This window comes from Balaenoptera physalus (genome assembly GCF_965194825.1).
Source record: "Balaenoptera physalus genome assembly, chromosome: 1".
In the NCBI taxonomy this organism is placed as follows: domain Eukaryota; kingdom Metazoa; phylum Chordata; class Mammalia; order Artiodactyla; family Balaenopteridae; genus Balaenoptera; species Balaenoptera physalus.
This window is the reverse complement of record NC_138882.1, coordinates 95189599-95216949: the sequence shown is the minus strand read 5'-3', so window position 1 is coordinate 95216949 and position 27351 is coordinate 95189599. Positions and strand designations below refer to the sequence as shown.

Here is a 27351-nt window from a genome sequence, read left to right as displayed (position 1 = left end):
TTTTCTCCAAAGAAAACATACAGATGGCCAAGAGGCACATGAAAAGCTTCTCAACATCACTAATTATTAGAGAAATGCAAATGAAAACTACCATGAGGTATCACCTCACACTGGTCAGAATGTCCATCATCAAAAAATCTACAAACAATAAATGCTGAAGAGGGTGTGGAGAAAAGGGAACCCTTTTACACCGTTGGTTGGAATGTAAATTGATACAGCCACTATGGAGAACCGTATAGTGGTTCCTTAAAAAACTAAAAATAGAACTACTATATGACCCAGCAATCCCACTACTGGGCATATACCCAGAGAAAACCATAATTCCAAAAGATGCATGCACCCTAGTGTGCATTGCAGCACTATTTACAATAGCCAGGTCGTGGAAGCAACCTAAGTGTCCATCAACAGAGGAATGGATAAAGAAGATGTGGTACAATGAAATATTACTCAGCCATAAAAAGGAATGAAGTTGTGCCATTCGCAGAGACGTAGATGGACCTAGAAACTGTCATACAGAGTGAAGTAAGTTAGAAAGAGAAAAACGAATGTCGTATATTAACGCATGTATGTGGAATTTAGAAAAATGGTGCAAATGAACCTATTTGCAAAGCAGAAATAGAGACACAGTTGTAGAGGACGAATGTATGGACACTAAGAGAGGGGTGGGGTGGAATGGGAGATTGGGACTGACGTATGTACACTACTAGGTATGAAGTAGTTGGCTGGTGAGTACCTAATGTATAGCACAGGGGCGAGAAAAAAGAAGGTACAATCTGTTTGCAGGACATATATTAAGTTAGCCTTAAAAATACATTCCAGTATACATTACGTGCAGACAAGTACTGTTTGATTCCACTTATACGGGGTACCTAGAATAGTCAAATTCATAGAGTCAGAAAGTACATTGGTAGATGCCAGGGGCTGGGGGGTAGAGGGGGTGGGGAGGGAGAATGGGGAGTTAATGTTTAAAGGGGGTAGAGTTTCAGTTTAGGAAGGTGAAATATTCGGGAGGTGGATGATGGTGAGAGTTGCACAACAATGTGAGTGTACTTAGTGCCATTGAACCGTACAGTTAAATATGGTTAAAACAGTATTTTTTTTTTAAATTAATTAATTTATTTATGGCTGTGTTGGGTCTTCGTTTCTGTGTGAGGGCTTTCTCTAGTTGCGGCAAGTGGGGGCCACTCTTCATCGCGGTGCGCGGGCCTCTCACTATCGCGGCCTCTCTTGTTGCGGAGCACAGGCTCCAGACGCGCAGGCTCAGTAATTGTGGCTCACGGGCCTAGTTGCTCCGCGGCATGTGGGATCTTCCCAGACCAGGGTTCGAACCCTTGTCCCCTGCATTGGCAGGCAGATTCTCAACCACTGCGCCACCAGGGAAACCCCAATAGTATGTTTTATATTATGTGACTTTTACCACAATAAAAAACATTTTAAAAATGTATCAGGGTTAGGAGGATAGGAAGAAATAGGCATCAGTTAAAAAGAACCTGAACACTATCTATTAGAAGGAATAAATATGCACAAAATTAAAAAAATTTGTTAAGAGAGTAGTCTCATGTAAGTGTTCCTATGACAAAAAAACGGGACAGAAGGAAACTTTTGAAGGTGATGGATATGTCTATTACTTTGATTTTGGCGATGATTTCATGGGTGTATGCATTTGTCCAATCTCATCACACTGTATACATTAAACATGTGTAGTTTTTTTGCATATGTTATACCTCAATAAAGCTTTTTTTTTTAGTGGTTTTTCTTTGAATCGCATGTGTGTTCTGTCCAAATGGAATAGTTACTTATTGTAATAAAACAGCAAATTGAGACTAAATAAATATTGTTGAAAAATTCATTAAAAATAAAAATATGGCTGCTTTTAAAATATTACTTGTCAAAGCTAAATATGTATTTTAGGGAAAAAGATAGATATTGTGAAAAATAAAGCACATCTCACCATATGAAAACTGTAAGTAAAATGATCCAACTATAATATCTATGAATAAATCATCTTTTTAGAGTCACAAAACCACAAAATGAATACAGAATATTTTCAAGTAATCCAAACAATTTATTAATGTTCATGCTGTTTTCTTTATTCAAAGGTCAGTAAATTAGAGTTAGAACTAGAAGGTGCGAAACAAAAATTTAAAGAAAAGACTGACAGCTATCAGAAAGAAATTGAGGACAAAAAGCTATTAGAAGAAAATCTTTTGGGACAGGTAGGAAAAACTAAATATGTTTGAGAAGTTGTTATACTAAAACCCTATATTTGTATGTTTGCATTTTAAGAGAAAAGTAATAATTCTTACTTTTAACATTATGATTCTTTAGAAGATTTAATAAATTTATACTAAGGATAATTGGTTTTTTTAATAGAAGCTAAAAGTATCATTGTTATTCTAAGTATTTGAGTATTGGGTAGTATATAATCATTTTGAAAAGATTAAATGATCTTTACAGTGTTATACTGTCATCTCACTTGGTAGAAGACCCTAACTAAAGTAAACCAAAACAATAATGTATTTTCTACTTGGCTTTCCTAATTTCCTGGCGTTTGATTTCTGCATTTTAACTTAAATTTAACATTTAAGTTAAATTTGTTTTTTGTGCATTAATTTTAAAAAACTTTAAATTTATTTGATAGGTTGAGAAAGCAAAAGTAATAGCTGATGAAGCAGTAAAATTACAGAAAGAAATTGATATACGATGTCAACATAAAATAGCTGAAATGGTAGCACTTATGGAAAAACATAAGGTAATTTTTTTCCTGTTGTGTAATGAAAATTATTAATTGGAGCCATATTTATGCATAAAAATGGTAAAATATAGCATTCTGATTTGTCAGTGAAAATTATTGTCTATGCAACAATGACTAATTATAGCTGGAATACTCTTGATCTCTCATTTCTCCAAGTTCAAGTCTTAGCCACATGAAGCTGAGCCTGGGTGTCACTTCCTTGAGGAAGTCTCTCCTTATTGTCTTGATGGATAGGCGTAATCACTCTTTTCCTCAATTTTCATAGTAGTCTCTTACAGACTTTTCCACCTTGTATTTATTTAAATACATACCCAGGATATGTATTTAAATAAATATAACTATAAATATAATATTTTTATCCTCTACCTGTGTCTAACACATACTAGGCTAAACAATAATAAATAGATGAAAGACAATGTTTGTTGTGTTTGTGAATGTGCTCTATTTTTTATTGTTGTTTGAAAGTAATCATTCTCTTAGGGAATTAAGCCCTATACTCTTCAAGATTTGGAGAGGAAGTGGGCTATACCTACCAATTAATCTTTATAAGTTGTTGCTAGGATATTATTATGAAGTAACCAATGAGGATTTAAAAAAATATTTTAAGTAATATTGTGAACTCATAGATTTAAGCATATTTGGTATGTCTTAATCCAGTACAGTTTTGATCCCTGTTGACACTTAAATTGTCCCAACTTTGGCCAGTGGGAGCCTCTTCGAACTGGTTGGCAGGTCCCTTTGATTTGACCCTAATAATCTGTGACAGCTTTCTTGCTTTCTGTTATGACAAAATATTCAAGACTCATTTTATATTCCCTGCACAAGATCTGGAATCAGCTGTTTTTTGAAGAGGTCCTGTGTTTCTAGCCTTTTTATAAATTATGAAATTCAGTGTCTCTAATTTAAAAAATTATTTCTTGCTCTTGGGTTATTTCCAAGACAGTTATCTATGTTTCATTGCTTTTATTGTTAGAACTTAAAAATGTAGTTGAAACAATTTAAAAATAGCTCAAATATGTATTACTGAATTCATAAACATCATTTTTTATAAATATTAAATGCATAAGGATACCAGTCATATTAAAACGTAATCTTTGGGGCTTCTAATATACCTAAAATGGTTTCTCTTTTTAATATAGCACCAATATGATAAAATTGTTGAAGAAAGAGACTCAGAATTAGGACTTTATAAGAGCAAAGAACAAGAACAGTCATCAGTGAAAGCATCTTTGGTGAGAACAAATAGCAGTAGAAGCCAATTTTCATGTCAGCATGGCTGGTAGTAAAGAATAATAAATAAAACCATAATTTTGAACTATAGAATCAAATAATCATAAATATAAAAGGGATGTTATAGATCTTATAGGTAGGTGGTTTTCTAATCTTTTTTTGAAATGGTAAAATGAACTCTGTTTTTCGAATGAAAAGTTATAAACTCCAGTTACGAATAAGTTTTGAGCTCTGATTGAGGTTGGGAAAGGAGGAGTGAGATAGATTGGGAGAGAATGAGAAGGAGAGGTATACATAGTGTTAAACATTTCTTTTGAGCAAACTATACAAAATTTGTCTAAATGAAATCTTTAGTTATATTCAACTAGGAGCCTTCATATCAGTAGGCTTTTAAAAAGTGTATATATTTCATGAGTGAATTTATTTCTGTATAAAGCTAAATTTTTTTTGAAACACTAGTTTGCATTTTTATTGTCTTAAGAAATATATGGATGCACTTATAAGCTTCATGTTCCTTTTTCTTTAGGAGACTGAACTATCCAATCTCAAAAATGAACTTCGGTCTGCTAAGAAACAACTTGAAATAGAAAGAGAAGAAAAAGTAGGTTTTGTGGCATTATAGATAAAGTAACTAATTTTAAGTTTTAGGTGTAACTTAAGTTTTTATAAACATGTCATATTAGAAAATAATAGGATAATTTTGAGTAAGGATTAAAAATATAATTTTCCCCATTAGCTTTTTTTTCAGAAATATTTAGCATATTCCCTTGTTTAAATATTAAAGACATATAAATATACTTTAAGAGTAGGAGCGCTTTCAGATATAAATATTTGAGAAATATTATTTCATATATTATAAAGTGCTTATGTATTTGGATGTGTTTTTTAGCTATTGATCATGTTTCAGAAAAAAAATAATGCCTTATATTTGTATAGTGTTTTGGAATTTACAAAGTGAATTGACTCACACTTTAAAATGACAAATACTTTTTTTTTCTTTCTATATGACAGCTCACTGTGCTGAGTATCCTACTTATATATAAGTTAATCCTTATAACAGTTCTATAAACAATACTTATTATTATCTCCATTTTTATAGAGGTTAGCTTATTTATTCAGGATCACATAATAAAAAAAATAGAATGGCTTAGAATTCAAATCTAGGTTTATTTTGCATGATTCCAAATCCTGCTCCCTAATCACTCTGCAACATGCCTAGGTAACATGCAATTTCAATTTCAAACCTCTGTGCATTTGTTCACTTTGTTTCCTGCATTTAATTCCTTTCTTCCTTTCTCCACCTATGGAAAACTTCACATATCTTTTATCTTGCAAAGGTGAGCTGACTGTATATAAGTATTCTCATAGTATTTTGCTCTTATATTAAAATAGTTATGTCACTCTGTGCCCCATTATATTTCAAGCTCCTCAAGGGCTGGGGTTATGTCTATTTATCTTTGTCTTTCCTTTATTTGAGCATAGTGCTTTGAAAATTTTCTGTTTTCGACAAATGTTTGTCAGAGAAATGACTAAGTGGCTTTCACTTCACCTGCGATTGTAGCATACATATTTACCTTTATCCTACTGTTTTAGTAAAAGAGGAATAATACTTCCTTGTATTAAACCACTCCTAATGTTCTTTCTTCCAGGTTCTTTTTCCAATTTTATTGAGATATAATTGACAGCACTGTATAAGTTTAAGGTGTACAGCATGATTTGACTTACATACATTGTAAAATGATAACCACAATAAGTTTAATTAACATCCATCATCTCATATAGATTAAGAAAAAGAAAGACAAAGAAAAAAAAAGGTTTTTTCCTTGTGATGAGGACTCTTAGGATTTACTCTCTTAACAACTTTCAAATGTACCATACAGTAGTGTTAATGATAGTCATCATGTTATACATTACATCCCTAGTACTTGTCTTGTAACTGGATGTTTGTGCCTTTCGACCACCTTCATCCAGTTCCCCATCTCCCCAAACCCTGCATCTCGTAACCATAAATCTAATCCCCTTCTCTGTGAATTTAGTTACATTTTGTTTTTTAAGATTCCACATATAAGTGATATCATATAGTATTTGTCTTTCTCTGTCTATTTCAGTTAGCATAATGCTCTCAAGGTCTATCCATGTTGTTACAAATGAAAGGATTTCCTTCTTTTTACGCCTGAATAATACTCCATTGTATATATATATACTGCACTTTCTCTATCCATTCTTCGTCTGTGGACACTCAGGTTGTTTCCATGTCTTGGATGTTGTGAATAATGCTACATGGGAGTGCAGATATCTCTTCAACATAGTAATTTCATTTCCTTTGGATGTAGTCTCAGAAGTAGAATTGCTGACTTGTATGGTAGTTCTATTTTTAATTTTTTGAAGAATCTTTATACTGTTTTCTGTAGGGGCTGAACCAATTTACATTCCCAGCTGTAGTGCACAAGGGTTCTATTTTCTCTGCATCCATGCCAGCATTTATCTCTTGTTTTATTTGATAATAGCCATTCCAACAAGCATGAGGTAATATATCTTGTAGTACTTTTGATTTGCAGTTCCCTGATGATTAGTAATGTTGAATACCTTTTCATTTACTTGTTGGCCATTTATATATATATCTTCTTTGGAAAAATGTCTACTCAGGTCCTTTGCCAATTTTTAAATTGGATTGTTTGGCTTTTTGCTATTGAATTGTATGAGTTCTTTATATGTTTTTGACATTAACCCTTTATCACATATATGGTTTGCAAATATTTGGCAGTGTTTTGCATAGTTGGGGAAGCTAGGTGCTTACTTTCATGGTCTCACTTTTCCCCATGAGAAAAATTGCTGAGTGACAGGTTCTCTCTGGGAACTGTGCTGTACTGTCTTGGGAGAGGGGGTGATGTGGGTAAAATGAAACCATTCTTCTTATCTTCTTCAGTGTGTTCAATCTGGGATTTTTTTTTTTTTTTTTTTTTTGCTCTAACGGTGTGCTGGAAGTTCTCTTTTGTTTTTTTTTAAACATCTTTATTGAAGTATAATTGCTTTACAATGGTGTGTTAGTTTCTGCTTTATAACAAAGTCAATCAGTTATACATATACATATGTTCCCATATCTCTTCTCTCTTGCATCTCCCTCCCTCCCACCCTCCCCATCCCACCCCTCTAGGTGGTCACAAAGCACCGAGCTAATCTCCCTGTGCTATGTGGCTGCTTCACACTAGCTATCTATTTTACATTTGGTAGTGTATATATGTCCATGACACTCTCTCACCCTGTCACATCTCACCCCTCCCCCTCCCCATATCCTCAAGTCCATTCTCTAGTAGGTCTGTGTCTTTATTCCCGTCTTGCCACTAGGTTCTTCATGGCTTTTTTTTTTTTTCCTTAGATTCCATATATATGTGTTAGCATACTGTATTTGTTTTTCTCTTTCTGACTTACTTCACTCTGTATGACAGACTCTAACTCTATCCACCTCATTACAAATACCTCCATTTCATTTCTTTTTATGGCTGAGTAATATTCCATTGTATATATGTGCCACATCTTCTTTATCCATTCATCTGATGATGGACACTTAGGTTGCTTCCATGTCCTGGCTATTGTAAATAGAGCTGCATTGAACATTTTGGTACATGACTCTTTTTGACCTATGGTTTTCTCAGGGTATACGCCCAGTAGTGGGATTGCTGGGTCGTATGGTAGTTCTATTTGTAGTTTTTTAAGGAACCTCCATACTGTTCTCCATAGTGGCTGTATCAATTTACATTTCCACCAACAGTGCAAGAGGGTTCCCTTTTCTCCACACCCTCTCCAGCATTTATTGTTTCTAGATTTTTTGATGATGGCCATTCTGACCGGTGTGAGATGATATCTCATTGTAGTTTTAATTTGCATTTCTCTAATGATTAATGATGTTGAGCATTCTTTCATGTGTCTGTTGGCAATCTGTATATCTTCTTTGGAGAAATGTCTATTTAGGTCTTCTGCCCATTTTTGGATTGGGTTGTTTGTTTTTTTGTTATTGAGCTGCATGAGCTGCTTGTAAATCTTGGAGATTAATCCTTTGTCAGTTGCTTCATTTGCAAATATTTTCTCCCATTCTGAGGGTTGTCTTTTGGTCTTGTTTATGGTTTCCTTTGCTGTGCAAAAGCTTTTAAGTTTCATTAGGTCCCATTTGTTTATTTGTGTTTTTATTTCCATTTCTCTAGGAGCTGGGTCAAAAAGAATCTTGCTGTGATTTATGTCATAGAGTGTTCTGCCTATGTTTTCCTCTAAGAGTTTGATAGTGTCTGGCCTTACACTTAGGTCTTTAATCCATTTTGAGTTTATTTTTGTGTATGGTGTCAGGGAGTGTTCTAATTTCATACTTTTACATGTATCTGTCCAATTTTCCCAGCACCACTTATTGAAGAGGCTGTCTTTTCTCCACTGTATATGCTTGCCTCCTTTATCAAAGATAAGGTGACCATATGTGTGTGGGTTTATCTGTGGGCTTTCTATCCTGTTCCATTGATCTATATTTCTGTTTTTGTGCCAGTACCAAACTGTCTTGATTACTGTAGCTTTGTAATATAGTCTGAAGTCAGGGAGCCTGATTCCTCCAGCTCCATTTTTCATTCTCAAGATTGCTTTGGCTATTCGGGGTCTTTTGTGTTTCCATACAAATTGTGAAATTTTTTGTTCTAGTTCTGTGAAAAATGCCAGTGGTAGTTTGATAGGGATTGCATTGAATCTGTAGATTGCTTTGGGTAGTAGAGTCATTTTCACAATGTTGATTCTTCCAATCCAAGAACACGGTATATCTCTCCATCTATTTGTATCATCTTTAATTTCTTTCATCAGTGTCTTATAATTTTCTGCATACAGATCTTTTGTCTCCTTAGGTAAGTTTATTCCTAGATATTTTATTCTTTTTGTTGCAGTGGTAAATGGGAGTGTTTTCTTAATTTCACTTTCAGATTTTTCATCATTAGTGTATAGAAATGCAAGAGATTTCTGTGCATTAATTTTGTATCCTGCTACTTTACCAAATTCATTGAATAGCTCTAGGAGTTTTCTGGTAGCATCTTTAGGATTCTCTATGTATAGTATCATGTCATCTGCAAACAGTGACAACTTTACTTCTTCTTTTCCGATTTGGATTCCTTTTATTTCTTTTTCTTATCTGATTGCTGTGGCTAACACTTCCAAAACTATGTTGAATAATAGTGGTGAGAGTGGGCAACCTTGTCTTGTTCCTGATCTTAGTGGAAATGGTTTCAGTTTTTCACCATTGAGGACAATGTTGGCTGTGGGTTTGTCATATATGGCCTTTATTATGTTGAGGAAAGTTCCCTCTATGCCTACTTTCTGCAGGGCTTTTTTCATAAATGGGTGTTGAATTTTGTTGAAAGCTTTCTCTGCATCTATTGAGATGATCATATGGTTTTTCTCCTTCAATTTGTTAATATGGTGTATCACGTTGATTGATTTGCGTATATTGAAGAATCCTTGCATTCCTGGGATAAACCCCACTTGATCCTGGTGTATGATCCTTTTAATGTGCTGTTGGATTCTGTTTGCTAGTATTTTGTTGAGGATTTTTGCATCTATGTTCATCAGTGATATTGGCCTGTAGTTTTCTTTCTTTGTGACATCTTTGTCTGGTTTTGGTGTCAGGGTGATGGTGGCCTCGTAGAATGAGTTTGGGAGTGTTCTCCCTCTGCAATATTTTGGAAGAGTTTGAGAAGGATAGGTGTTAGCTCTTCTCTAAATGTTTGATAGAATTCGCCTGTGAAGCCATCTGGTCCTGGGCTTTTGTTTGTTGGAAGATTTTTAGTCACAGTTTCAATTTCAGTGCTTGTGATTGGTCTGTTCATATTTTCTATTTCTTCCTGGTTCAGTCTCGGCAGGTTGTGCATTTCTAAGAATCTGTCCATTTCTTCCAGGTTGTCCATCTTATTGGCATAGAGTTGCTTGTAGTAATCTCTCATGATCGTTTGTATTTCTGCAGTGTCAGTGGTTACTTCTCCTTTTTCATTTCTAATTCTATTGATTTGAGTCTTCTCCCTTTTTCTCTTGATGAGTCTGGCTAATGGTTTATCAATTTTGTTTATCTTCTCGAAGAACCAGCTTTTAGTTTCATTGATTTTTGCTATTGTTTCCTTCATTTCTTTTTCATTTATTTCTGATCTGATCTTTATGATTTCTTTCCTTCTGCTAGCTTTGGGGTTTTTTTGTTCTTCTTTCTCTAATTGCTTCAGGTGCAAGGTTAGGTTGTTTATTAGAGATGTTTCCTGTTTCTCGAGGTAGGCTTGTATTGCTATAAACTTCCCTCTTAGCACTGCTTTTGCTGCATCCCATAGGTTTTGGGTCGTCGTGTCTCCATTGTCATTTGTTTCTAGGTATTTTTTGATTTCCCCTTTGATTTCTTCAGTGATCACTTCGTTATTAAGTAGTGTATTGTGTAGCCTCCATGTGTTTGTATTTTTTACAGATCTTTTCCTGTAATTGATATCTAGTCTCATAGCGTTGTAGTCAGAAAAGATACTTGATATGATTTCAGTTTTCTTAAAATTACCAAGGTTTGATTTGTGACCCAAGGTATGATCTATCCTGGAGAATGTTCCATGAGCACTTGAGAAAAATGTGTATTCTGTTGTTTTTGGGTGGAATGTCCTATAAATATCAATTAAGTCCATCTTGATTAATGTATCATTTAAAGCTTGTGTTTCCTTATTTATTTTCATTTTGGATGATCTGTCCATTGGTGAAAGTGGGGTGTTAAAGTCCCCTACTATGATTGTGTTGCTGTCGATTTCCCCTTTAATGGCTGTTAGTATTTGCCTTATGTATTGAGGTGCTCCTATGTTGGGTTCATAGATATTTACAATTGTTATACCTTCCTCTTGGATCGATCCCTTGATCATTATATAGTGTCCTTCTTTGTCTCTTGTAATAGTCTTTATTTTAAAGTCTATTTTGTCTGATATGAGAATTGCTACTCCAGCTTTCTTTTGATTCCCACTTGCATGGAATATCTTTTTCCATCCCCTCACTTTCAGTCTGTATGAGTCTCTAGGTCGGAAGTGGGTCTCTTGTAGACAGCATATATATGGGTCTTGTTTTTGTATCCATTCAGCCAGTCTGTGTCTTTTGGTGGGAGCATTTAATCCATTTACATTTAAGGTAATTATCGATATGTATGTTCCTATTCCCATTTTCTTAAATGTTTTGGGTTTGTTATTGTAGGTGTTTTCCTTCTCTTGTGTTTCTTGCCTAGAGAAGTTCCTTTAGCATTTGTTGTAAAGCTGGTTTGGTGGTGCTGAACTCTCTCAGCTTTTGCTTGTCTGTAAAGGTTTTAATTTCTCCATCACATCTGAATGAGATCCTTGCTGGGTAGAGTAATCTTGGTTGTAGGTTTTTCTCCTTCATTACTTTAAGTATGTCCTGCCACTCCCTTCTGGCTTGCAGAGTTTCTGCTGAAAGATCAGCTGTTAACCTTATGGGGATTCCCTTGTGTGTTATTTGTTGTTTTTCCCTTGCTGCTTTTAATATGTTTTCTTTATATTTAATTTTTGACAGTTTGATTAATATGTGTCTTGGCGTGTTTCTCCTTGGGTTTATCCTGTATGGGAGTCTCTGTGCTTCCAGGACTTGATTAACTATTTCCTTTCCCATATTAGGGAAGTTTTCAACTATAATCTCTTCTAATATTTTCTCAGTCCCTTTCTTTTTCTCTTCTTCTTCTGGGACCCCTATAATTCGAATGTTGGTGCGTTTAATGTTGTCCCAGAGGACTCTGAGACTGTCCTCAGTTCTTTTCCTTCTTTTTTCTTTATCCTGCTCTGCAGTAGTTATTTCCACCATTTTATCTTCCAGGTCACTTATCCGTTCTTCTGCCTCAGGTATTCTGCTATTGATCCCATCTAGAGTATTTTTAATTTCATTTATTGTGTTTTTCATCATTGCTTGGTTCCTCTTTAGTTCTTCTACGTCCTTGTTAAATGTTTCTTGCATTTTGTCTATTCTATTTCCAAGATTTTGGATCATCCTTACTATCATTATTCTCAATTCTTTTTCAGGTAGACTACCTATTTCCTCTTCATTTGTTAGGTCTGGTGTGTTTTGACCCTGCTCCTTCATCTGCTGTGTGTTTTTCTGTCGTCTCATTTTGCTTATCTTACTGTGTTTGGGGTCTCCTTTTCACAGGCTGCAGGTTCGTAGTTCCCGTTGTTTTTGGTATCTGTCCCCAGTGGCTAAGGTTGGTTCAGTGGGTTGTGTAGGCTTCCTGGTGGAGGGAACTAGTGCCTGTGTTCTGGTGGATGAGACTGGATCTTGTCTTTCTGGTGGGCACGTCCATGTCTGGTGGTGTATTTTGGGGTGTCTGTGGCCTTATTATGATTTTAGGCAGGTCTGTGTTCCTGTCTTGCTAGTTGTTTGGCATAGGGTGTCCAGCACTGTAGCTTGCTGGTCATTGAGTGAAGCTGGGTCTTGATGTTGAGATGGAGATCTCTGAGAGATTTTCACCATTTGGTATTACGTGGAGCTGGGAGGTCTCTTGTGGACCAGTGTCCTGAAGTTGGCTCTCCCACCTCAGAGGCACAGCCCTGATGCCTGGCTGGAACACCAAGATCCTTTCATTGACACGGCTCAGAGTAAAAGGGAGAAAAAATAGAAAGAAAGAAAGAGGATAAAATACAGTGAAGTAAAATAAAGCTATTATAAAGCAAAGCTATACAGACAAAATCTCACCCAGAAGCATATACATATACACTCACAAAAAAAGGAAAAGGGGAAAAATTAATATATCCTGCTCCCAAAGTCCACCTCCTGAATTTGGGATGATTCGTTGTCTATTCAGGTATTCAACAGATGCAGGCACATCAAGTTGTTTGTGGAGTTTTAATCCGCTGCTTCTGAGGCTGCTGGGAGAGATTTCCCTTTCTCTTCTTTGTTCGCACAGCTCCGGGGGTTCAGCTTTGGATTTGGCCCCGCCTCTGCGTGTAGGTCGCCTGAGGGCGTCTGTTCCCCGCCCAGACAGAACTGGGTTAAAGGAGCAGCTGCTTCGGGGGCTCTGGCTCATTGAGGCCGGGGGAAGGGAGGGATATGGATGCGGGGTGAGCCTGCGGTGGCAGAGGCCGGCGTGACGTTGCAGCAGCCTGAGGCGCGCCGTGCGTTCTCCCGGGGAAGTTGTCCCCAGATCGCGGGAGCCTAGCTGTGGTGGCTGCACCGGCTCCTGAGAGGGGCGGTGTGGAGAGTGACCTGTGCTTGCACACAGGCTTCTTGGTGGCGGCAGCAGCAGCCTTAGCGTCTCATGCCCGTCTCTGGGGTCCGCGCTGATCGCCGCGGCTCGCGCCCATCTCTGGAGTTCATTTAGGCGGCGCTCTGAATCCCCTCTCCTTGCGCGCCGTGAAACAAAGAGGCAAGAAAAAGTCTCTTGCCTCTTGGCAGCTGCAGACTTTTTCCCAGACTCCCTCCCGGCTAGCTGTGGTGCACTAACCCCTTCAGGCTGTGTTCACGCCGCCAACCCCAGTCCTCTCCCTGCGATCCGACCGAAGCCCAAGCCTCAGCTCCCAGCCCCTGCCCGCCCCGGCGGGTGAGCAGACAAGCCTCTCAGGCTGGTGAGTGCTGCTCGGCGCCGAGCCTCTGTGCAGGAGTCTCTCCGCTTTGCCCTCCGCACCCCTGTGGCTGCGCTCTCCTCCATGGCTCCGAAGCTTCCCCCCTCTGCCACCTGCAGTCTCTGCCCGTGAAGGGGCTTCCTAGTGTGTGGAAACCTTTCCTCCTTCACAGCTCCCTCCCACTGGTGCAGGTGCCATCCCTATTCTTTTGTCTCTGTTATTTCTTTTTTCTTTTGCCCTACCCAAGTACGTGGGGAGTTTCTTGCCTTTTGGGAGGTCTGACGTTTTCTGCCAGCGTTCAGTGGGTGTTCTGTAGGAGCAGTTCCATGTGTAGATGTGTTTCTAATGTATCTGTGGGAAGGAAGGTGATCTCTGCGTCTTACTCTTCTGCCATCTCCTTCTCCTCCCTGGAAGTTCTCTTTCAGACTCCGAACTTCCACAGAGGTATTTTCATCTATGGATGATTGTCAAAAATCTGTGTTCTTGATGGGGAGGATGGTAAAAACGCCTATTCTGCCATTTTGCTGAAATCACTCTCCCCTTTTTCCTAATGTAAGCATTTAGTACTATAAATTTCTCTCTCAGTACTGCTTTGGCTGTGTCCCGTATGTTTTGATATGTTGTGTTTTTGTGTTCATTCAGTTCTTATAATTTTATTTTTCTTTGAGACTTCTTCTTTGACCCATTGATTATTTAGAAGTTTGTTTTCAAATTTTCATGTGTTCAAAGATTTTCCTGTTGTCTCTTTGTTACTGATTTCTAGTTTGATTCCATTATGGTCAGAGAATACAATCTTTATGATTTCTGTATTTGTCTGTGGGATACTATAACAAAAATACCATAGATTGAATGGCTTAAACAACAAATATTATTTCTCACAGTTCTGGAGGCTGTAAGTCTGAGATCAGAGTGCCAGCGTGGTAAAGTTCTGGTCAGGGCCCATTTCCTGGCTTGAAGACAGTTACTTTCTTTCTATGTCCTCACATGGCTGAAAGAGAACTCTGGTTTCTTCAACTCTTTATAAGGGTACCAGTCCCATCATGAGGGCTTCACCTCTATGACCTCATCCAAACCCAATTACTTCTCAAAGGCCCCACCTCCAAACACCATTCCACACTGGGTGTTAAGGCCTTGATATATGAATTTTGGGGGGATACAAACATTTAGTCCATAGCAGTTTCATTCTTTTAAATTTGTTGAGGTTTGCTTTATGGCCCAGAATATGATCTGTCTTGGTGAATGATCTGTAGGTGCTTGAAACAAATGTATGTTATGCTGTTGTTGGTGGAGTGTACTATAAATGTCAATTAAACCTAATTAGTTGGTTGTGTTGTTCAGGTTTTATACATTTTTGCTGACTTTCTGCCTAGTAATTCTATCAGTAGATGAAAGAGGGGTGTTAGTCCCCAACTTTGTCTGTTTCCCTGCTCAGCTCTGAAAGTTTTTTTAAAACAGTTTCACTGACATATAATTTATGTACTATATAATCATCCATTTAAAATGTACAATTCAGTGGTTTTTAAATATATTGGGGCTTCCCTGGTGGCGCAGTGGTTGAGGGTCCGCCTGCCAGTGCAGGGGACACGGGTTCGAGCCCTGGTCTGGGAGGATCCCACATGCCACGGAGCAACTAGACCCATGAGCCACAATTACTGAGCCTGCGTGTCTGGAGCCTGTGCTCCACAGTGGGAGAGGCCGCGGTGGTGAGAGGCCCACGCACCGTGATGAAGAGTGGCCCCCACTTGCCACAGCTAGAGAAAGCCCTCGCACAGAAACGAAGACCCAACACAGCCATAAATTAAAAAATATATATATATATATATATATTGACAGTTACTGACAGTTGTGCAACCATCACTGCTACGTAGTTTTAGAATATATGAATCAACCCCCCAGCAACAATTATACCTGCCCCTTTGCTCCCATCAACTAATTCACTAGCTCTAGTCAATCAATGATCTACTTTCTGTTTCTATAAGATTTACCTCTTCTGGATATTTCACTTAAATGAAATCATATAATATATGGTCTTGTTTCACTGAGAATAATGTCTTCAAGGTCCAACCATGTCCTAGCATATATCAGTACTTCATTCCTTTTTATTGCTGAATAATATTTTGTTATATGGGTATACTGTTTTATTTATCCATTTATCAACTGATAGAAATTTGGGTTGTTTCCATTTTGACTATTATGAATAATGCTGTTAAGAATATTTGTGTACAAGTTTTGGGAGGATATATGTTTTCATTTCTCTTGATTATATATGTAGGAGTAGAATTGCTGGGTAATATGGTGTCTCTATGTTTCATATTTTAAGATACTGCCCAACTGTTCTCTAAACCAACTGTACCATTTTGGATTCCCACTAGCAGTGCATGAAGGTCTCAATTTTTCCACAACCTCACCAATACTTGTTGTTGTCTTTTTTTGATATAATCATCCAGGTGGGTGTGGCATGGTATATCATTGTTGTTTTGATTTGTATTTCTTTAATGCCTAATGATGTTGATCATCTTTTCATGTGCTATTGGCCATTTGTGTATCTTTTTTGTAGAAATATCTATTCAGATACTTTGCCTATTTTAAAATTAGGTTACTTATCTTTTTAGTATTGAGTTTTAAGAGTTCTTTGTATATTCTAGATATAAGTCCCTTATCTGATATAAGATTTTTAAACATTTTCTCCCATTCTTTGAATTGTCTTTTCAGTTTCTTGATGGTATCATTTGTAGCACAAAGTCTTTAATTTTGATGAAATTCAGTTTCAGTTCTTGGGAGAAATCCTACTTTGTCATGACATATAATCTTCTTTGTATTCTGCTAGATTTGGTTTGCTAGTATTTTGTTGAGGAATTTTTGCACCTAGATTCATAAGAAAGATTGGTCTGTAGTTTTTTTGTGATGATTTTTTCCTTAGGCTTCACATCTTTTAACCAACTCAGGCTGAAGCCCTGGAGCCCATGTGTCTATCCAACAGGATAAGCTATGGTTATTCATTTTTGCCATTTTTCCAATCTCTCTTCCAAGCTGTATTTCCTCACTTACCCAATTTTATGAGGGAAAAGATAAGAATATCATGATTTGGTATACCTCACTTACAAGGTGATGAGAAGTGGACCCAGGGATAAGGACAAAATTCACGTGGTTTTTCAATGAATCTCATATTTTTTATGTTTTCTGCTCCTTCAGGGGAATCTTTTCTTCTTTTTTACATTTTGTCTTTTGACTTTATTTCTAATATGTTGTATTTATTGGCAAGGATAATTAATTCTATATGGGTATGGTTGTTATGCTTTTTTGTCCAGACTAGAGAGACCAAAATGATAAGATTTAGTCATTTTTCATGCGTTTCCTAGGCTTCTTTTTCCTGGACTGCCTGCTTATTCCCTCAGATCTCTTCTTACAAATTCAGGTATATTAGTGACAATTCTTCTCATTATTATATGTGTTCACTTTCACCAATACCATGTAAGTAGTGATTAGATTAGGAGACACCTTGAGTCAAATCAGCACAGCTGTACTCTGTATCTTTCATGCTGAACCTTCACTAGAATCAGAGATTATGGCCTGATATGGTATGTTTCTGTTGTTGAATTCATTTTTGCCAGTTCTTGACTACTTACCTTTCCTCCCTCCCTTTATACTTTTTTGTTAGTGTAGGGAGAGGAAGATTTTATAATCTGCCTTCACTCTTCCACCTTTACCAAACAGTTTGATCTACTGTATCAGTTTTTTTTGACATCTACTTTAACTTTGTTATATATTTTTTCTGTTTGATCAATCATGAGCTGAAAGAAGGAGTTAAGGGTTTATTACTGTTATATTTCTCTTCTTTGTGAGTTCTCAGCCAACTTTGCTTTACATGTTTTGATGAATACTATTCATTGTGTAAAAGTTTGTACTAATTAATTGCTCCTTGGAAACTGTATCTTTCATCTTTGTCCTTTTTGCTTTGAAGCCAGCTTTGCCTGATATTTGTGTTGTGATCCTAACTTTCTTTTTGGACTTGTTTGTCTTATATGTTTTTGTCCATTTCTTATTAACCCTGATGGAGTCTGATCTGAGAGTCTCTTTTTATTTAGTAGCTTATTTTTCCCGATAGTATTTATTGATATGATACGTATTTTTAAATTATTCTTGCATTTCTGGAATGAACTCCATTTGGTCATGAAGTATCTTTAATGTGATGCTGGATTCTGTTTGCTAATATTTTTACTTAGTACCTTCATATTGATATTCATAAGATAGAATGGTTGTAGTTTTATTTTTTTAATCATGGTAAAAATATGTACATTAAATTTACCATCCATCTTAACACTTTTTAAGTGTATACAGTTTAATAGTTTTAAGCATATACATATTGTTGTACAATAGCTCTCTAGAACTTTTTAATCTTGCAAAACTGAAAGTCTAAATCCATTAAACACTAATTCCCCTTCCAACCACCTTTTTTCTGTTTCTATGATTTTAACTACCTTAGATACTTCATATGAGTAGAACCATGCAGTATTTGTCTTTCTATAACTGGATTATTTCAATTAGCATAATATCTTCAAGGTTCATCCATTTGTAGCATGTGACAGAATTTCCTTTTTTTTTTTAAGGCTGCCTAATATTCCATTGCATGTATATACCACATGGATGAATATCCATTCATCTGTGATGGACATTTGGGTTGCTTCCACCTCTTGGCTATTGTGATTAATGTTGTAATTAATGAACATGGGTGTGCAAATGTCTCTTGGAGATCCTGCTCTGAATTCTTTTGGATATATACCCAAAAGTGGGATTCCTGGATCATATGGTAATTCTATTATTAATTTTTGAGGAACCACCATACAGTCTTCTGTAGCAACTGTACCATTTTACATTTCCACCAATAGTGTGCAAGGGTTCTGATTTCTCTGCATCCTTGCCAACACTTATTTTCTATTATTTTGATAGTGGTCATCCTCCTAAGGAGTGTGAGTGATAGCTTATTGTAGTTTTGATTTGCATTTCTCTTATAATTAGTGATGTTGGGCATCTTTTCATACGCTTGTTGGCCATTTGTATATCCTCTTTGGAGAATCGTCTATTCATGTCCTTTGCCCATTTTTAAATTATTTGGTTTTTTTTTGGTTGAGTTGTGTGAGTTCCTTACATATTCTGGATATTAACCCTTATCAATATGATATATATTTTAATCATGCTTTTGTCATTTTATTTTACATTACATATTAATATTTATTTTATTGTCTTTTTCTCTAAATTGTATGTGTGTGTATTTTTGGTTGATTTGAGAGGTGTATATAGTTTTTTAAATTATTTTACTCGTTACCTTTATATTTTTAAACAATTTATCTAACACTTTCTCCTACTGCCTATTCTTTTGCCTATACAATTTTTATGTTTTATTATTTTACATTATCAGGATTAATAAAAACACATATTCTGTTCTGTAATCACAATTCCATTATTTAAGTTGAGCTCATGTTTTGTATGAAACTTTTTCTTAGTTTTCAATTTTGATCCTAGTCAATATGCCAATCCCGATTTTGACCTATTTTACATACCAGTTGGTATGAAGAAATTGTTACCGGATGACAGTCTTAGCTTCCGCTTAAAATAGGTTGGCTTTGTGAGACTGTACTAAATCACCTTTCCTATATCTTTCATCTCTTGATGGTGCCTTAATCTCTTCCTAGTGAGATGTGGTATTTTGTATATTTGTTTACATTCTTGATATGGAAGGAGAGTTTTAAAGTCTTCCAATTGGTCCTTCCAAATATAAAAATCTGTCACTCTGTAGTCAGAACCAATGTGGGGATTTTGCCACTTATTGAGTTTATCTATTCAGCTGTATACTCAGGATCTAAAGAAATGACCACAGGATAGGTTTATGGTTCCATGGGCTCACCATGAGGTGGACTTGGATTAAGTGGTATTTATCACCTGACCCCAGTATACCTGCGCTCAAACTAGTGAAAAAATAATAACATTATGGGTTACAAGAATTGGTGTTAGCTAATAGTCAATGCCCAATTACCCATAAGTCTTAGTATTTCTCTCAGTGCACATGGTAGTAGGAAGGATTCAGTATGAATTTGTGATATTATTGCAAAATCCTTCCACAATTGTACCAGGCTTTTGTTTAATTTAGAGGGTTCTAGGTTTGTAAATTTATTCAGGTATGAAATTTGGGCACAGGGCTATCGTATTCTCCTGTGCCTCAAGTCAATCCTCTCTTTACCAGACCATATTACAGGCATTTTTTAGTTACTCAGATTAAATAGGTACCTTAGTGGACTGCCCATCACTTTTGTCTTAGGGAACTCATGATTAATTAGACACTACCAAAGATATACCTTTGTATATGAGCTAATTCACACCTTGGAAACCCATGTTGTATTAGAACAGACTGTACTAAGATCTCCAGAGTAGCAAAAGTCAGAGTTGTAGAGAAAGTGCAGTTTTGGGAGGTGCTTTCTCCCTTCCGTCCTCTAGAAGCCAAGATATGTATTCTGAGAATCAGTGTAATTTAGCTAGTTTAGAGGGTATACTTTATCCTAGAAGACAGCATTTCATCCCCATAGAGTAGACCCCAGTTGTGATAACTGAAGATTAACTATTGGTAGTTGATAGGATACATAATAAGAGCAGTGACTACTGTTACATCAGCTTATTGCCAGCTTCTTTCATGGTGAAGTGTGTTCTCTGGTTAGGAGCAGCACTTTAGGAGAGATACCATGGTGTACACAGACATTCAGTGAGTGCAGGTATTGGCATAGGCATCATGGGCAGGCAAGGCGAGTTTGCCTAAAGTTGTGCTTATTGAAACTTTTTCTTCTCTGAGACCTTTAAGGCTCCTTGGAGCTGTAACCATTCTGTTTTCCAGATGACTGTCATATTAAAGGCATTGCACATATTCTTTTCTCTAGGCCAGGGTTAATTTTTCTTTTCTTCCCACTGAATACACATGCCCTAATCTCCAGCAAAATGTATTATTTCCTGGAGTACTAGAGAAATGATGTATTATTTTGTAAGTATTTTGTACTTTTTTTGTACTTTCTTTTTCTCTCTCATACCTGTTTATCTCAAGTTGAAAATTGATTATTCAGTGTCCAACTGAATTGCTTTTCTCCATACACAGAGAAAAAGGGAATTCTGCCTCTAAAGGCTCACAATATTTTGGATCTCTTTGCAGCTCTTTACAGTTAGTTACTTGTATATACCCTTACTTTATAAGCTGATCCATCCACTTCATTTTACAAATGAGAAAGCTGAGATTCAGCATTTTAAAGGACTTAACAAGTCCACAGATGACTGCTGGAGACAGATCAGAATTTTTTAAAAAGATAATCAACATCAAATAACATACCTTTGTAGAAAGGAACTAATTTGTTTTTCTTTTTTCTTTTCATTATTTTATAAGATTTAGAAGGCAGTATTCTTTGTTAATACTTCTTAGGAAAGATTTGATAATAGGAACATTAATTTTTTTAATAGTAATGACTACATTATATGTACTTGATATTCTTTTTTAATAGGCAAACCTCAAAAGAGAGGCAAAAGAAAACACAGTTACTCTCAAAGAAAAAAAAGACAAGGTAAGAGTTTTATATAACTCTCATAGATTTCTTTATAACCATTTCACTTTCTAACATCTTGGTAAATTTTTTTTGTTCATAAATGGGAAAATAACATCAAAAATATATCACACAGAAGATGTGGTACATATATACAATGGAATATTACTCAGCCATTAAAAATAACAAAATAATGCCATTTGCTGGAACATGGATGGACCTAGAGAGTATCATGCTAAGTGAAGTAAAGTCAGACAGAGAAAGACAAATATCATATGATATTGCTTATATGTGGAATCTAAAAATGAACTTATCTACAAAACAGAAATAGAGTTACAGATGTAGAAAATAAACTTATGGTTACCAGGGGGTAAGGGTGGGGGAGGGATAAATTGGAAGGTTGGGATTGACATATACCCACTACTATATAAAAATACATAACTAATAAGGACCTATGGTATAGCACAGGGAACTCTGTTCAATACTCTGTAATGGCCTATATGGGAAAAGAATCTAAAAAAGACTGGATATATGTATATGTATAACAGATTCACTTTGCTGTACCTGTGAAACTAATACAACATTGTAAATCAACTATACCCCAATAAAAATTAAATATATATATATATATATATATATATATATATATATATATATATCACACAATTTCATTTCCAAAATTGTTTCTTTCTATTTGTTAATTCAAAAGCATTAGCTAAAAAATTTCAAAGCATTTGTCATTTGGAAATTTAGAGATTTTATTCTTTTATAGTTTTTATTATAGCATTAAATTAGTTAGGTACTTCTGTGTTTCTTCAGAAATTTCCAACATTGGGGGAAAATATTTCAATTAAAAATTCTAAAGCTCATGTTTAGATTGTGTTTAATTTTGAGGTTTGAGAGGGCTAAATAAATGACATCTTGCTCTCTTAAGTCTAAGCCAACTGAGAAAGGCAGTGAAAATCAACATAATATCTTTATTATTGACAAATAATATTGGACAGTGTGGCTTATATTTGAAGGCAACAGGATTTCTTAATCCTGAAATCCTAAATTAAACAAGTTTATCTATTCTATCACAGGTAGAGCTAGACTGGGACAAGTGTACCTACTTGAATGGCCTGCTCTTGTAAAATGCATGGCATAGAGTAGAATGTGTGCTTCTTCTGGTACCCAAGAGGAGGAGTAAGGAAGGGGCTGAACTATATGTCCCCCGTTACTCCTTCCATATTCAACAATCCCATTATGTCATTGCTCTTTCCCTAAGGAAGCAGAGAGAAGTTAGGAATGTTCGCTGTGCATAGAAGGAAGCATCAGGTATGAGAAAGGGAGGTTATATTCAGCTTCTAATCCAGTTGGTAATATAGAATTATCACAGAAGAGTTTTATTGCAAATTTTAGTTAAAATGATTAACTATTCCTTTACACAGTGATGTAGTCTCCTAAGTCCCCACAGAAGTTGCTTTAACTATAAACTGAAAGTAACAGAGTATATTGTTTGTCTTGTTTGTTTGTATATTGTTTGTATATGTTTGTCTATACCAAATAACGATGTTCAGTTTTTTGGTATAGACAGTGCTATAATTTTGTTACATTTGGGTTCAAAGAGAAGAAAAAAAGAAATATTGTACCTGTGAGTGAATATTAAGTGCTTCATATGTCCAGACACTGTGATAGACATTTGAAAACATCATATTTGGAGAAATTATTGTCATATTAAAATTAGCCAGGAGGGTTAGATATAGTCTAAGCGAAGTGTCTGATGAAGATAATAAATTGGTTAAACTCCAATATTTATTTCTAAATATAGAATGTGTTCATATTATGAAAGTATATATCACATATTCTTATAGAGTTGTTTTGATTCATGTATAATTCCAGTAATATATGTCTATTATTTATATATGTTATCAAGTAGATTAGTTAGTTCCCTATATTTTATCTGGGTGTCTAGGTATATATATTGCAAATAATGAGAAAATGATAAAAGAAATGAAAAGATTTAAATAGGCTTTTGTGTGCTATGCTTTATTCCAACAATATTGAAGTATCACAAGCCTTATATATAATAATCATTAGGTTTATCAAACATTTCTGAGGTTGGGAATGTTACTTCTTCATGCTTCAGTTTTATCACCTAGGGATAATAATAGTACCTTTTCCCTAAAGTTGTTATGAAGATTAAATGAGATTATTATCTCATTTAATGCTTTGTGAAGCATTTAAAATAGTGCTTGGCACATAGGAAATGCCAAATAAATGTTTGTTTAAAAAGAACAAGAGAAAATCATATGTTCTGTATATATGCATCATTGGAAATGTAATATTCAAAAAAGAATGTAACTTGTAGGAAAGTATATACATTTTCATGATGTATTACAAAGAGGGTTATTTCAGTAGTCTAGAATGCTGGTGCATTTTCTTTTAGGCTACTAGGGAAATGTTAGATTCCAAGATATGACCACAAGGTGGTGTAGTTGCCATTCTCAGTCCTTTTGGGTAAGAAAAATTTGTCCATGAAAGCAGTTACATTTTGGAGATTTTGAGGATGACTCCTGATGAGTCCAGAGAGCAGAAGAAAATTTGCTTTCATCAAAATTGTGTTATCAACTATGATATAGAAATATTTATGGAAAAGGATATAGAAATATTTATGGAAAAGGATATAGAAATGCAACTCTGTGGAAAAAATGCTGCCAAAATTCATACCTATTGGAAAAAGGATAATGAAGTGAAATCACTAGAACTGGGCAAGAAACCTTCAAATTACCTCATTTAGCTCCTTTTTAAAAATTTATATTTTATTTTTTAATTGAGGTATAGTTTACTTACAGTATTATATAAGTTTCAGGTATACACATAGAGGTTCACAATTTTTAAAGGTTATACTCCATTTATAGTTATTATAAAATATTGGGTATATTCTCTGTGCTGTACAGTATATCCTTGTAGCTTATTTATTTTATACATAGTAGTTTGTGCCTTCTAATCAGCTACCTTTATCTTGCCCTGAAAATTTCTCTAGTTCTTTACTTTCATAATTTTTCTTCTCTATTTTTTTTTTTTGGAGGGGGGAATGAAACTGTTGGATAGGAAAAGCTGATATTTTTATAGATGATAGAGGAAATATGAAAGCATAAAAGAGAATGCCCTTTGGCTGTTAGGCTACTGGAATGAACCTCAGATTAAGATTTTTTTGCCACCAGGAATAGAGATTTTTCTCTGGAGAATTCTCAACTTTTGGTCAAATAGGGAGTTGAGATGTCTTACTTGTTTTCATAGCAGCTCTGTGAAGACAAAGAGGGGCAAATACCATTTGCATCTTAAATGGGAAAATAAAGTGACAAAGAAGATAAGTGAAATTTATTCAAAGTTATCTAATCAATACTAAATTTGGGGGTAAATTCTAGTTTATTTCAGTGATATTTCTACTAGTTGCTGTACTTTAATTAAAATGACATTTAATGATGACTTTATTCACTTTTGTTGTTCAATATAGAAAACACAGACATCTTTAATGGAAACACCTGAAACTAGTTACTGGAAACTTGATTCTAAAGCAGCTCCTTCACAAAATATATCTGGAAACTTCCCATCAGCTGATTATGGCAAATCAAAAGATAAAAGAGACTGTCTGTGGACATCTGCCAAAAATACTTTATCTACACCATTACCAAAGGTTTGTTGCTAAAATTTCTAAGAAAGTAGTAATTTTTTTTAATAAAAAAGAAGTCTCTGTTATCACATACCATATATCTGGTATCACACACATAGACATGAAACCATTTTCTTTAAAGTTTCAATTATTTGTTATACCAGCACAAAATGGTTTCATTTTTTTAATCTATCACTGTTCACAACTTAATGACATCTTGGGCAAATTTTATCACTTTCTGGCATTCACCAGTGCATAGGTCCCTGATGTACAAAATCTGGTTTTGACTTGCGTTTTCCTGTATGACCTCAGTTACCTCCCTTTGCTGTTTACTCCTCATCATCTTGCTGCTGGAGTCTTTTACTTAGCAGTCAGCCCTGTGGAGCAGATGCCACTAACAAGGTGGCTCATTTCTAGCTATCTTCGACATGTCCATTTAATCCATGGGGAATTCATTCAACCTTTCAATGCTAAATGGTGGTGTATAATGCTCTACTTCTGACTCCCCCTTTCCTGCTCTCTGCCATCTATCTCTCTCTAATTTCTTTTTACTTTGCTCAGGCAGACACAAAGACAGATAGACAAATTTTCTGCCTAGGTTTATATCCACTTAGGGAATGAGATGCCAGTCTCCCCTTCTTATAAGGCTGCTTTTTAAAGTTATATCCTCACTTGTCTTGGGAGTCGCGGGGAAGAGTATTTCAACCTGTCTTCACCCCCTAAGCGGAAATTTTGTGCTTTAACCTCCCAGTTTCCTTAAAATAACTGGGAATAAGAGAGGTATTTGGTGATTGTTGGGCCTGTTCTATCACCTTTTAATAAGCTTTAGAGAAGGAACTGGCCTTAATTATAGATAGCTTTCTTTAGAATATGTGTTACTGGCACTTTCCCCCAGCTTTGTGCTTTAGTTGACAATTCCAGAGCAAAAGGAAGAGTTCCACTCATATCCTGTTATATATACAATATTATGCACCTCGTGGAATTTATGAAAATTAGTAAAGTACATAGCTTAGCGAGGCTTTTAAAAAAAGATATATTGTTTTTATTTTATTTTTATTGTATTTTTAAAAAAAGAATAGTTTTTTTTAACAAGGCTTTTATATAAAATTATTTTGTTGTATTTACTATTCTGTTATTCAAAATATGAAATGATCTCTGTTGAAGAATGACCTTACTTAAAAAAACTTTTTATTGAAATATATGCAAGAAAAATGTGCAGATCGTAATTATACAACTTGATGAATCTTTACAAACCAAACTTAACCTTATTACTAGCACTCAGATTAAAAGAGACTATTACTATCACTTCAGAAGAGCTGATTGTTTCCCCTTCCAGTCACTAGCCCTTCCTCCAAGGCCAACTGCTGTCCCAAATTCTAGTATTAGATGTACCTGTTTTTGCATTTTCTATAATTAGAATCATATTCTTTTTGTTTTGACATTTTCCACTTAACATTATGTTTATGAGATTCATCCACATTGTTGCTTGAAGTTGCTTTATTTTTATTTGGTATTTCATGGTGTGACTGTACCACAGCTTATTTATCTCTTGTAATGTTAATGGACATTTGGTTAGCTTCCAGAGTGGGCTTTTATGAATAGCATTGCTATAAAAGTGTATTGCTTGACATGTATACATCTTGGTTGGGTATGTCCATAGAAGTGAAATTGCTGGGTTACAGGGTTATGCATAATACATTCCATGTTAACAGATATAGCCTGAGCTGTTTTTACTCTGATACAAAATGTGTGTGTGTGTGTTTTCCCACACCAGCCAATTCTCCAGTTCTCCAGACACCAACTAGGTGTCCTGCAATTTGATTCAATTCTGACACTGTAGTTAACGTAGTTAATGTAGACCCCACAGGTTAAGGGCTCAGTCCCACAGGCTTCCATTTTAGACACTGTCCTGGCTTGCCACTTGTACTACTGGCCAACTGGCTATAAATTGGGGGTTCCCACAACTCCCTTCTCAGGTTTAATAATTTGCTAGAATGACTCACAGAACTCAGGAAATTACTTTACTTGCTATTACCAGTTTTTATAAAGGATACAATTTGGGAACAGCCAAATAGAAAAAATGCATAGGGCACAAGGTATGGGGAAAGGGGCACAGAAGCTTCCATGCCTCTCTGGGAGTGCCGCCCTCCCAACACCTCCATGTGTCTACCAACCTGGAAGCTCTCTGAACTTCATTGTTTAGGGGTTTTATGGAGGTTTCATTACATGGCATGATTTGTTAAATCATCGGCCATTGGTGATTAACTCAGTCTTTAACCCATCTCCCCTCCTAGGAGTTCAGGGGGTGGGGTGAAAGGTTCCAAACTTCTAATCATGCCTTGGTCTTCCTGGCAACCAGCCACCATCCTGAAGCTATCATGCTGAGGCACCCCCTACCACCAGTTATTTCATTAGCATAAACTCAGGTAAGTTGAAAGGAGCTCATTATGAATAACAAAAAACTCTCCTGTCAACATCACAGGGGACAAAGACCAAATATTATACCAAAAGATGCCTCCTGTCAACCCTGTCACTCAGGAAGTTACAAGG

The 27351-nt window shown here is 35.7% G+C and overlaps 1 protein-coding gene across 1 annotated transcript in view; it reads left to right on the top strand.

The window, feature by feature from the left end:
- Nucleotides 1–27351, top strand: part of SYCP1 (synaptonemal complex protein 1) — a 154570-nt gene that overhangs the window by 108991 nt on the left and 18228 nt on the right. Inside the window, exons 25-30 of the mRNA XM_082458274.1 lie at nt 2100–2216; nt 2642–2752; nt 3895–3987; nt 4512–4586; nt 21108–21167; nt 24646–24825. Coding sequence (XP_082314400.1) covers nt 2100–2216; nt 2642–2752; nt 3895–3987; nt 4512–4586; nt 21108–21167; nt 24646–24825 — 636 coding nt within the window. The remainder of the gene's footprint in view (nt 1–2099; nt 2217–2641; nt 2753–3894; nt 3988–4511; nt 4587–21107; nt 21168–24645; nt 24826–27351) is intronic.